Here is a 13,536-nt window from a genome sequence, read left to right as displayed (position 1 = left end):
GACTAGAATAGATACACACACATAGAATACATATGCAGTGTGTGTGCAGCTAACTGTACATGTATTTAATAAAAAATTATTATTCTGAAAAAAATGGTGTGGGCGCCCATGTAATTTTCGTAACCAGCAGATGGAAAGCCGATGGCTGGGGGACGATGTTTATAGACTGGGAAGGGGGTAATACCCATGGAGCTTCCAAGGCTATTAATATCTGCTCACAGCTGTACACTTAGCCTTTACTGGCTATTAAAATAGGGGACCCTAAAAAATTGACAGGATCCCGCAATAATTAACAACTAGCAAAGGCTATGCAGACAGCTGCAGGCTGATATTAAAAGCCAAAGAAGAGGCCATGGATACTGCCCCGCCCCAGGCTAAAAACATCAGCTCTCAGACATCCCAGAAAAAAATGCATTATTTAGTTTTATTACAGGAGAACGAGGGCTTTGGTGGAATTAGGCGAGGTTGAAAGTTTGGTTTAATCTTGGTGTGTATGTGTTTATACAATGTGACTATGTATTGTTAGTAATGGGGGAGTCTTATTGACGCCTCTCCATTACTGACCTAGGGGCTTGATTTCACCTGACAATACAAAGGTGACACTCGTCCATGTGTTATTGATCTCTGGATTAGAATCCACTGGGATAAAAGTCGGGATCATTTGTATGCATGGCAAACTCCTTGAGTATCCGACGGTGGAGGTTACCTTTTCCATTCCATGCGGGGAGGTTAAACATGTGGTGGGAGTGGTAAAGACCCTTTCTCTTTTGGGAAGAGAATTGCCCCTGTTCTGGTCCCTGTGGGAAAATAAAATAAACTCTCCCAGGGCACAGGACCAGGGTGCAGGACCCAAAGATTCTGAGTCAGGGATACCTGACACAGGGGTCACCCTCAAAAAGGAAAGAGTGTAAACCAACAGGTTTCCCCTAGAGATATTAGCAGGAGAGGTTGAGGAGAACACATGAATCCCATAGTTGGAAGTATCTCGGGGGACTTTTGGGACAGCTCAACTCCAGGATTCCCCTCTGACCTGGGCATGGAAAGAGTGATAGAGGTAAATGTAGTGGCTCAGCAACCGGTGGCAGAAGCAGTTTTTCAGCGTACGGCGGTCAATCAGGAGTTGCCATGTCGGGTTTTATTTATTAATTTTACTCATTTATACAGCGCCATTAATTCCACAGCACTTTACAGACATTATTGGCACTGTTATCGATGAAACTCACAATCTAAATTTCCTATCGGAACCGGAGGATAACGTTCGAGTTATTTTTGTAAGTTTACAAAATAAAGATGTTTAAGTTAACTATCCTGGGTCACTGCCTCATTACCACACTGTCATGAAAGCCTTACATGTGGTACAACCCCTTTAAGAGGAGACCATATCTGTTAGGGTGGTGGACTGTGCTGTTGTGTTCCTGACCATGAAGACTCCAAACGCGTCATGTGTATTATGTCATGCATCTTTGTATATATTGTGTCATGGGAATTATATTGCATTGTTCTGTTTGCCGATGTAATGTATAAAAAGTGATAAGTAGAGTTGAGCGACTTTAGTCGGATCGGGTTTCATGAAACAAAATTAGTTTTAGATGAAACTGGTCCGACTAGGGCAAAAAAAGTCGGCGTTTAGTCCGAAACCCGACCCCAATGCAAGTCAATGGGGAATAAAAGTCGGCATTGAGTGGATGAATGTCATCCGCTCAATGCCGACTTTTATTCCCTATTGACTTGCATTGGGGTTGGGTTTCGGACGAAACTCCAACTTTTTTTTGCCCTATTCGGACCAGTTTCATCTGAAATGAATTTTGTTTCATGAAACCCGATCCGACTAAAGTCACTCAACTCTAGTGATAAGTATTGTTTGTATAATATGCATAATGTGTAGTGTTAGAACTAGCCCACAGGGGCAAGGCTTAGTGATAGGGACAGGGCTGTGCTTCCTGGATAGAGTTAAAGGGAACCTGTCACCTCTTTTGGCTGCTATAAGATGAGGCCACCGCCTTTCAGGGCTTATCTACCGCATTCTGTAATGCTGTAGATAAGCCCCAGTTCGACCTGAAAGATAAAAAAATTTGTTTTATTACACTCACTTGGGGGGGGCAGTCCGGTCTGATGGGTGTCACAGGTTCCAGGTGCGGCGCCTCCCATCTTCTTGCAACGCCGTCCTCCTGCTTGCATCATCGCTTCCTAGCATTGTGCTCCTGCACAGACACACTTCTCTGCCCTGTTGAGGGCAGAGCAAAGTACTGCAGTGTGCAGGCGCCGGGAAAGATCAGAGAGGCCCAGCGCCAGCACACTGCAGTACTTTGCTCTGCCCTCAACACAGCAGAGAAGTACACCTGCGCAGAAGCGCGATGCCGGAGAGCGATGAAGCAAGCAGGAGGGTGGCGTTGCAAGAAGATGGGAGGACCTGGACCCGCGACACCCATCGGACCGGACCGCATCGGACCGTCCCCCGGGTGAGTATAAAACTTATTTTTCTTATCTTTCAGGTTGGACCGGGGGCTTATCTATAGCATTATAGAGTGCTGTAGATAAGCCATGAAAGGCGGTGGCCATATCTTATAGCGGCCAAAAGAGGTGACAGGTTCCCTTTAAATAAAGTTTTACGCATAGGTTGTGAATGGGTTGACCTTGCTGCTATATAACAGTATACCAGACTTCTGTTATTTTTAGACTTGGTGAATGGGATATACGGCTTTTGTTATTAATTAATTTTCTCTTGTTTTCTACAGGCAAAAGTGACCCATTTTGTGTAGTAGAATTGAACAATGACCGTCTGATGACACACACAGTGTACAAGAACCTAAATCCAGCGTGGAAAAAAGTCTTTACCTTGTAAGCTTTATTTTATAAGTAAAGGAGATGATATTTCAAGAGTAACCGTAATTTCAATGCACTTTTCAGAACAAGCTGTCCTGTGTGTGCACGCATTTTCATCAGTTTTTCTTTCCACATGCTCTATTTCTTAATTTGCAATCCATTCTGAGCTGGTGGGAGAACACTAGCTGCCGTGATCTCCTTTACACACACTGCAGCATACATGGATGGGTTTCTTTAGATGAGTAGAGTAAATTACAGGAAAGATATATATCTTTGTACTGTGTTAGCCAGTAGATAGAAAAATATTTGGAATTGAGAGTCCTCAGTGGTTGATACCTTTTAATGACTAACTGAAAAGATGGTAACAAATTGCAAGCTTTTGAGACTACTCAGGTCTCTTCCTCAGGCATATAGACTAATACAAAATCTGAAGAATCACATATTTATACACAACACAGCACAGAACTGTCATGAGAGAGTGATAAACAGTTGTGTCTATAAATATTGGAACAGTTTGTAGATAAGGAGTGAAAGTTTTATTGTCCTCTGATTGGGGTCTGGTTCTGTGTTGTGATGCCCCCACAAGGTCTGAAGAGCTAATTCCTTAATTGATGTAAAAAGACATAAATCCATGTGACACATTCATTCTTGCATTGAGTGTGTCAAAGGTTGTCATAAGTTTATACTCCCAGACTCTCCTGTCTCTCTGAGATTTTAAGTTTCTTTTCAATACAAGTAATTTTAGGTTCATGGTGCTGTGATCAGTTATACACAAATGTTTTGCCACAAGTAGATCTATTCTTTTTTCTCTTATTGTATGGCGGTGAGAATTCATCCTAGAGTAAATTATTAAGCAGTCCTATGCTATCTGTATGTGAATCAAGCTGGGGTGAAGTAAAAGACTTGTTAGAGAGAAATCTTAATTTGATGTTTTCATGGGTCCGTATGCCTGAATCCTTTCCCTTCGCCTCACTCCTCTTCCCCCTCACCTCTCCATAGACCATAATGGGCTGTGTGACTTAAGACCACAGTGAGCGAACAGTCTTTTCTGAGAGAATGGTATCAGCTGAGTTGTTTTCAGAGTGAATGATAAGATCAGGAGGCAGGGGGGAGGGAAAAAAAGATGGAAAAGTGGTGAAGGAAGCAGCATTCTCTGATAAGATATATAGCCAAGTCTCTTATATTCACCTATAATATTAATTTATACAAAGTTTGATGCAAGCGCGATTCCATTTTAAGTGCAATAGATACAGGTGCAACCCACCAAATTAGAATATCATCTAAAAGTTAATTTATTTCAGTTTTTCAATACAAAAAGTGAAACTCATATTATTTAGAGTTATCACAAGCAGATGTTATGATCCAGACCGGGTTTTGGGTCTTGTCTCTCAGTGTGTGTAGCTGGCTGTCACGGTCCCTGCCGCCGCTGGTACTTACCTGCGCGGTCCCGTGCCCGAGCGCGCCCCGACTCTTCTGCGCGCCTCCTGGCGCGCTCCTGCATCTCGGCGCGTCTCCGCACCTGACATCCAGGTTTCTCTGCGTCGGTCCTGCGTGCCTGCGCCCTACGTCTCTCCTGGCGCTCAGGCCTCTGGGAGCTGTGATGCGGTAGCACCGCCCCCAACATGGCGATGCCCACCGACTACTTCTGCTCGGCGTCAGGCCAGGTAAGACGCCTGACTATCCCATGCAGTGACGCTGTCTTCCCTGTCAGCGCTCAATCTGTCCTCAGGCCCTGTACTCTAACCTTTGTTCCTGTCTGCGCTACCTCTTGGTAGCTCCGTTGTATGTGCACTTCCTGCTTTGCTCTGAGTCCATCCTTGCTCCTGTGTCTCTCCCTGTCCTGCCATCCCCGGCTGTCCACCTGGTGTGCCCTACACCCCCTTGTGCACCTGTCATCCGCCTTAGCCTCCTGTCCATTGTATTACCTGTGTCTTGCTCTCTCTCTTGCAGCCTCCAGCCTCCACCATCCTCTGGTGCTCATGGTCCCATGCTCTTCCCTTGCTCCGTGGTCCCTGTATTCTTCAGTACCTTAGCAGCTCGGATTTTCCTTTTCTGTCTCCCCGGTGTTTAGCCCCAGTCTCGCCTTTGGCTCCGGCTGTCGCGGTTCCATCCTCCATGGGCCTGCCCCTAACACTCCCTGTATAGGGGGTGGCTCCACCTGGTCAGCTCGCCCTCGGGGGCTCTGGAGCCGTGACCCAGAGGGTCCACTTCCGGGTTGTCCTCACATCCCCACTCCGTAGCAGCATAACCGTAACACTGGCCCTGATGAGACCCTGATTTGTCCTGCTGTGTTTAGTTGACTTTGCCTGTGTCTGTGTACCCCTCTCCTACCCGTCCCGACTCTGTGTGTCCCTGTGTGTTTAGATTGCCCGGTACTCGACTCTGCTTTTGCTCTGACCTGTTTCTGTCCCTTCCTTCTGGTACTTCTGCTATGGACCAGTATTGACCTTTTTTTGATCCTCTGACTCTGTGTGTGGGACTCCCCTTGGTCCTACGCTACTTTCTGGTATCGACCCGGCTTGTCTGACTATTCTGTTGCCACCTGGTGGTAGCCTCGCTGCAGTGCTGCTGGTCTGCTCTGAGCATATTTTCAGCCCTCTTTCCACTCTGCTGCCATCTAGTGGAGTTTGCGTTACTCTGCATTTACATGCAGTCCTGCAGCGTGACATTATAACTGGCCATTAGAGTTGAGCGACTTTAGTCGGATCGGGTTTCATGAATCAAAATTTGTTTCAGATGAAACTGGTCCGACTAGGGCAAAAAAAGTCGGCGTTTCATCCGAAACCCGACCCCAATGCAAGTCAATGTTAACTAAAAGTTGGCAATGAGCGGATGACATTCATCCACTCAATGCCGACTTTTATTCCCCATTGACTTGCATTGGGGTTGGGTTTCGGACAAAACTTCGACTTTTTTGCCCTAGTCGGACCAGTTTCATCTGAAACGAATTTTGTTTCATGAAACCCGATCCAACTAAAGTCGCTCAACTCTACTGGCCATACATTTTTTTCTCTCCTCTCTCTCTCTATGGATCCACTTTGCACACTTGCCGATCAGATGTCTAATTTGACTCAAATGATGCAGGATTTGTCTGTGGAACATAGAGCCCTGGCCACTTCCCATAATCAACTCCAGAGGGAACTTACTGAGATGGTTAAGTCTTTTCAGGGTTCTATGACACAATCAGCCTGCAAACACTCAAACTTTATGGATGTCTTTTTACACTCTCCTGAACTCCATAACTGGTCAGGCTCCCAGATATTTTCTCTGGAGAAAAGGAGAAGTTCCATACATTCAGAGAGAGTTGTAAGCTGCTTTTCTCCCTTAGACCCCGATTCTCAAGTAATGAGAGTCAACGGGTGGGGATAATTATTTCTTTACTGCGGGAGGGTTCTCAAACTTGGGTTTTTTCTTTACTTGCTACTGCCCCTTAATGTGTGTCTGTGGATAGGTTCTTTGAGACTTTAGGACTGACTTATGATGAACCAGGTGAGGGTGGCAGAGGACATGATCATGTGTCTCTCCCATTGTAAAATCACTGCCAAATGGTATTGTTCTGAGTTTGGATGGTGGTCGACCGAAGTGTCCTGGAACGATTTTGCGCTAAGATGTCAGTTCAGGAGAGGACGGTCAGATCATCTTAAGGACGCTCTGGCTATCCATCCGCCACCCAACTCCTTGGAGGAGGCCATGACTAAAGCCATTCATATGGATTGGAGGTTGCCGGAGAGAGGAGTAATTCAGCAAGAGGGTCATTTACATCATGCTAAATCCGTAGTGATGCCATGTACGGAACCTATGGAGGTTGGGGCCGCTAATCTCAAGAAGAAGGAGAGGAAGCAACGACGTGAAGGAAGATTGTTTTTTTGTGGAAGTCCTGTACATTGGAAAAAGGACCGCCCCTCTTGCCCACCGACTAACAAGCTGCCAAGTCTGCGTGATTGTCAAGGAGGTCATCCACACTCTCAGGTACCATTTTCCTCATTTCAAAAAAATTCTGTTAAATGTACAACTTTGTTGTGGAGATGGCTACGTACACACTAAAGTTTTGTGGACTGTGGGTCATCCATTAACTTCATTGACTCGAGCTTGGTATCCAAGAGTAAGATAGGGACAGTTAGGCTTGAAAATCCAATCCATATTATTGCTATTGGTAAGATACCACCGGTTAAGAATATTGTTAAGTTTGTCTCTGAGGAGTTTCTCCTCAAAGTTGGTTCCTTGCATCAGGAATGAATTTCATGTTATGTTCTGGGTAATCTTCCAGCGGGACTGGTGTTGGGATTCCCCTGGTTACAAGTGCATAATCCTGTTATTGACTGGGAATCTCAGGATATTGTGAAATGGGGTCCTAATTGTTCATATGGTTGTCTTTCTGCCGTTCTGGTGTCATCTGTTAGTCTGAAGGGTATTCCGGAGTACCTGAAGGATTTTGAGAATCTGTTTTCCAAAAAAGAGGCTGAGGTCTTGCCACCACATTGCCCCTATGATTGTACTATTAATCTCATTCCCGGTGCTAAATTGCCCAAGGCCTGTTTGTACAATCTTTCCGGCCTGGAACGTACCGCTATGAAAGATTATATCTCAGAAAGCTTATGTAAAGGTCACTTCCGTCCCTCTGTCTCTCCTGTGGCTGCTGGATTCTTTTTTGACAAAAAGAAAGATGGTGGTTTACGCCCTTGCCTCGATTTTCGGTAACTAAATAAAATTATGGAGAGAAATACCTACCCTCTCCCGCTTATTCCAGAACTTTACAACCAATTATCTGGGGCTAAGTGGTTTTCCAAGTTGGTCCTCAGGGGAGCATATAATCTTATCCGTATTTGGAAGGGAGATGAGTGGAAAACTGCATTTCTCACCTCTGAGGGTTTGTTTGAAAATTTGGTCATGCCCTTTGGTCTCACAAATGCATCATCTGTTTTTCAAAATTTCATTAATGATGTATTTTCTGACTTCATTGGGCGCGTTATGGTAGTATATCTAGATGACATTCTCGTATTTTCATGTGACAAAGAATCTCATTTGGGTCACTTATGTGCAGTTCTTCATAGGTTACGGGAGAACTCTGTTTGCTAAACCTGAGAAGGGTTCTTTTTTTGTCCAAGAGCTGTCCTTTCTGGGGTTCATCCTATCTACCAATGAGTTTCGTATGGACCCTGGAAAGGTACAGGCCATTGTTAATTGGGTGCAACCCAGAGACCTCAAGGGTCTTCAGCGTTTTTTGGGTTTTGCCAATTACTATCGCAAATTTATTAAGGGGTTTTCTCAAGTGGTCAAGCCTCTCACTGATCTCACTCGTAAGAGGGCTGATCTTAAAAACTGGTCGTCTCTGGCAGTTGAAGCCTTTTATACATTGAAAAAATGTTTTATGTCTGCTCCTCTGTTGCTCCAGCCAGATCCATCTGAACCATTCATTGTAGAGATGAACGCATAGGAGGTGGGGGCGGTGCTGTCTCAGGGACCGGTCACTTGTCTAACTTAATTTTTCCTGCGGAGAGAAATTACGATGTCGGGATTCGGGAATTAATAGCCATAAAATTGGCTTTTGAAGAATGGAGGCATTTTTTGGAAGGCGCTGTTCATCGGATCACGGACCACAAGAACCTGTCTTACATTGAGTCGGCCAAACGTTTGACTCCTAGACAGGCGAGGTGGTCGCTTTTTTTTCACGTTTTCATTTTTCTATCACCTTTCGGCCTAGTTCCAAGAATGTCAAGGCCGATGCCTTATCTCACAGCTTGGATCCGATATCACCTCCTGAACCTCCTTCCTCCATTCTTCAGCACGGGGTGGTTGTGGCTGGCGTGTCCTCCGAATTGGAACTTGAAATTCGTGAGGCTCAGTCTCTTGCTCCTCCGTCATTGCCCGATAACAAGCTCTTTGTTCCAGTTCAGTATCAGTTGAGGATGCTCTGGAAGTTCCATGAATCTGCTCTCAGTGGACACTCGGGAGTCGCGGCCACCCGGAGAGCTATTGCTAGACTATCTTCTGACATTGCCGTGTTTGTGTCTGCCTGTGATAAAGTCTCCCATAACCGGCCGGCCGGGGAATTGGTGCCATTGCCAATTCTGGATAGACCTTGGGCTCATTTGTCCATGGATTTTATCACTGATCTTCCTCCTTCCAATGGCACAATGGTGGTCTGGGTAGTTGTTGACAGATTTTGTAAACAGGCGCATTTTGTTCCTTTGGCAGGACTACCTAACGCTGAAACACTATCTAAGTTGTTTATTGAGCACGTTGAGTGGTTGCATGGCGTGCCTCTGAATTTGGTGTCTGACAGAGGGGTGCAATTTATGTCCAAATTTTGGAGGGCGTTTTGCAAGAGATTGGGTATTAGTTTGACCTTCTCCTCTGCCTACCATCCCCAGACCAATGGTCAGACGGAGAGGACTAAGTCCCTAGAACAGATTTTGCGGTGTCTTACCATGTCCCAGCAGGATGATTGGTGTTCCTTGTTGCCCGTGGCTGAGTTTGCATTTAATAATTGAGTTAATTAGTCCACTGACGCCTCTCCATTTTTCTGTAACTTTGGTTTTCACCCCTGTAACGGGGGCCAGGGTGGTAGCCATGGTGAGGGTCTGCTGTTGCTTCCTCATCAAACCCGACGCTCCGCTACAGAAATAAAGTGTCCTTCTTGTGGTGTATTGTGTGCGTCATGTAGTTCACCCACCTGTGGGTAAGAATCCTTCACAGCATCCAGAGCTCCTATCCGTCGCAGGCACACACAAATAGTATCAAAGTCCAAGTTCATTTTTACTAAAACTTTACTTAGTTCGTACATCTTCAAAACAAGTTTAATCCAACATTCTTCATACGTCATCAGACCTTCTTCTCCTGAGCTCTCTCTCACCTTTTCTGTCATCATAACCTCGGGCAACGTGGTATCCAGTCCCACAGTTCCCTGGGTAATCAAGCTAGCTGATTCTAGGTGCTCCCCGTCCACTTTCCCCATCTTGGGTGAAAATTCAGGATGCCACTACAAATCCTGGTCGGACCGTAAGTCCCGGATGTCACGGAAGTTACCACACAGCCTAGCCACTGATCCTTTCAGGCTACCTAGATCCACTTGTGTCCCACAATCTTTCAATCTTCAGAACTCTCCTTTCCAGTTCTTCTTGTCTCTCGCTTTCTCTCAACAACTGACTACTTCTCACAAAATTTCCCCTAACCTCTAGCTAACTCCTCCCATACTATCTTCCTATTGGCCTAACACTATCTTATCTAAATCTAGTCTCCATTTCTGCCTCTATAGTGCCCCTTTAGCACTAACCCGAATCTACACTGTCATAACACTTAACAATGCTACGTGCTAAACCTATCTGAGTCATCAACTGTCCCTATTCTCATCCCTAGCACAGTATAATATGAAAGACATTAGCACATGACACATTCTGTTACATATAGTGACATATTACTACTCACAAACATATGCTTTACACAGTATAAACAGTCACATTGTACCCGGTTTCACCAGGCAGGAATGCAGTGAAATAGAGAATACAGCCGACAGCACACGGACCTATAGAATGCACGCTCCAAGGATCCCAGGACCTGGTAGGATCGACAGCATGCATAGAACATGAAGAAGGAGCAGCATCCGTTCCAGGTGAAGAAACCTTATAGCTTTATTCTGCCATCAATAGATACCACGTTTCGACCAAAACATGGTCTTTATCAAGTACAACAAATAGAGCATGGAGCAGCCATATATAGTGTGGACAAACCAATCACCATTAAGGAAACGCCCCTCAGTCAAAAGTACATATAATTCATCATATAGAACATCAGATATATAAAGTAGACAGTGCATTAAACAAAACACAATGAGCAATTATACAAATATAAAAAATCACATCAGTAAAAGGCAAAATTATTTGTAAACGGAGCCCAAAAGACGATCACCCAATCACCATATAGCACAGTGGTTGCTATGGTGATAAAACACCAATCACTGTCCCTCTAACAGGGCCCACTTATTCAGACCAATAAAAGCGCTGTATAGCGTTAGCGCCAAAAATCTGGCCAATAGCTGCGATCCATACAAAGTAAAGCGGAACAGCTGCCATAAATACCTGTGTAGTGGCCGACAAATAGCTTGCGGTGGTGCAGCGCAGCCGCAGGAAAGACCGAGACAGGGCGAAATCTCGCGATGCATCCACGTCAGGGACACCGTGCAAGCGTGATGTCACAGACAGGATGCCATCAGCAAGAGCCCACCCCGCTCCGCCCACCTACAACCGCGCGTGCGCACAGGCTCCCATCATGTCAATAAGCCCTATCCATGGCACAAACACGGCGGCTCAGTTCAGGGCGTCAATCAGAGAAAGGAGGATGTCATATGACAGGTCACATGGCCTGCCATGTAAACAAATCCACCGTCACCGACAGAACACCCACAAACTCCGCTAAACTAATGGGTCAAACGCCAATATAGCCAAATCCATGGCAATATAATAGCAGCAATCACATATAATGACAATATACAAGCAAATTTTTTGTATGGAACGCCTAACAATCTTTATTGCATAGCAATGACAATAACAGTAGCATATAGTGAAGGACAGAGGGCACAGGGATCGGACAGCAAAACACAACAAAAATAAACAATGGTGCCTTCAGGACTGCTCAGTCCCTATGTCCTCCAATCGTTCCCCAGACGCCACCTAAAGCACAAAAGACCTACAAGATTAAAATCAATAAAAATATTTTCAATGTACACACTTGACAAAAGAGAAGGATGTCAATATAACTAGAGGGTCAGGGGATTTTTTTTACCGGGTAAAAATATGTAAATTATAATCCACATTCAAACCCCTCGGTTGTAGTTTATCTAAAGTGGATATCCACCTTAACTCTTTCATCTTCAAAAGTTTAACCCTATCCCCCACCACGCCTCAACAATGGGACTCCATCAGTCACTCTAAAGCGTAATTGGTTGACAGAATGTTTGCAATCAAAAAAATGCTTAGGCACAGGTAGATCTAAAAGTTTAGTTCGAATGGTGCTTTTGTGTTTGCTAATCCTTGCCCTGATCTCCATGGATGTCTCACCCATATACATGAGCCCACAGGGACAAGTGATCAAATAGATGACAAAACTTGAAGAGCATGTGTATCTCTCTTTTGTGAAAAACCTTTGGCCCGACCGTGGGTGACTAAAGCTATCCCCCTTAATCATATTCCCACAGCTAGCGCATCCTAAACATGGGAAATTTCCAGGTCTTGGTGGGCACAATGTTAACTGAAGTGAATTTTTTGTAGGACCTTTATCCACCTTTACAAGTTTATCTTTCAAATTATGGCCCCGTCTATAGGAGAGAATTGGTCTACTGGTAAATTCACTAATCTGTGGTAAACCCTTCTGTAGAAGGCTCCAGTGTCTCTTTAAGATCGCCCCAATTCTATTACTCACTGGGTAAAAGGTAGATACAAATGGAACACGTTTAAAGGTCCTCATGCCTCGTTTATGACCCATATCATCAGGAGTCAAAACCAAAGCTTTTTCTTTGTAACGTTTTACATCCTTAACCGGATAACCGCTCTTAACAAATTTATCACACATCTCCTCAAGTCTGGAATCCATTAAAGCCTCATCCTTCACAATTCTCCTAACTCGCAACATCTGACTCCAAGGTAATGATTCAACCATCTTCCTTGGATGATTGCTGTTGTAAAGGAGAAGGCTATTCCTATCTGTTTCCGTCACCAAAGGATCAGTGCACAGAACTGCATCTTGCTTATACACCATGGTATCAAGAAATTGAACTTGATCAGTAGAATGCGTCAGAGTAAATTTCAATTCAGGGATTATACTATTTAACTCTTTCTGAAATTTCAGCAAATCATCACAACTGCCATCCCAGATACAAAAAATGTCACCGATGTAGCGCCATCAGGCTCGGACATGACGCCAGTAGCTGGAACAGTACACATGCTGGTCCTCAAATAAATTTGTTAAGAGGGGTTATCTGGTTAAGGATGTCAAATGTTACAAAGAAAAAGCTTTGGTTTTGACTCCTGATGATATGGGTCATAAACGAGGCATGAGGACCTTTAAACGTGTTCCATTTGTATCTTCCTTTTGCCCAGTGAGAAATAGAATTTTTGGGGATCTTAAATAGAGATTGGAGCCTTCTACAGAAGGGTTTACCACAGATTAGTGAACTTACCAGTAGACCAATTCTCTCCTATAGACGGGGCCATAATTTGAAAGATAAACTTGTAAAGGCGGATATAGGCCCTACAAAAAATTCACTTCAGTTAATATTGTGCCCACCAAGACCTGGAAATTTCCCATGTTTAGGATGTGCTAGCTGTAGGAATATGATTAAGGGGGATAGCTTTAGTCACCCATGGTCGGGCAAAAAGTTTTTCATAAAAGAGAGATACACATGCTCTTCAAGTTTTGTCATCTGTTTGATCACTTGGATTTGTTTACATGGCAGGCCATGTGACCTGCCATGTAACATCCTCCTTTCTCTGATTGACGCCCTGAACTGAGCCACCATGTTTGTGTTATTGACATGATGGGAGCCTGTGCACACGCGCGGTTGTAGGTGGGCGGAGCGGGGTGGGCTCTTACTGATGGCACCCTGTCTGTGACATCGCGCCTGCATGGTGTCCCTGACGTGGATGAATCGCGAGATTTTGCCCTGTCTCGGACTTTCCTGCGGCTGCGTGGCGCCACCGCAAGCTATTTGTCGGCCACTAC

General features: G+C 44.8%; 1 protein-coding gene across 6 annotated transcripts in view; it reads left to right on the top strand.

Moving 5' to 3' along the window:
- The window catches only part of MCTP1 (multiple C2 and transmembrane domain containing 1), a 1,234,258-nt gene that overhangs the window by 759,154 nt on the left and 461,568 nt on the right, over window positions 1-13,536 (top strand). For all 6 annotated transcript variants that reach the window (XM_073589970.1, XM_073590053.1, XM_073589912.1 and 3 more), the window contains one exon: window positions 2,736-2,838. In XM_073589970.1, coding sequence (XP_073446071.1) covers window positions 2,736-2,838 — 103 coding nt within the window. The remainder of the gene's footprint in view (window positions 1-2,735; window positions 2,839-13,536) is intronic.

This window comes from Dendrobates tinctorius, unplaced genomic scaffold, assembly GCF_039654945.1.
Source record: "Dendrobates tinctorius isolate UK_male_01 unplaced genomic scaffold, ASM3965494v1 ptg000003l, whole genome shotgun sequence".
NCBI classification, from domain to species: Eukaryota; Metazoa; Chordata; class Amphibia; order Anura; family Dendrobatidae; genus Dendrobates; species Dendrobates tinctorius.
Note: the sequence above shows the minus strand (reverse complement) of the source record. Positions and strands in the feature narration are given on the sequence as shown.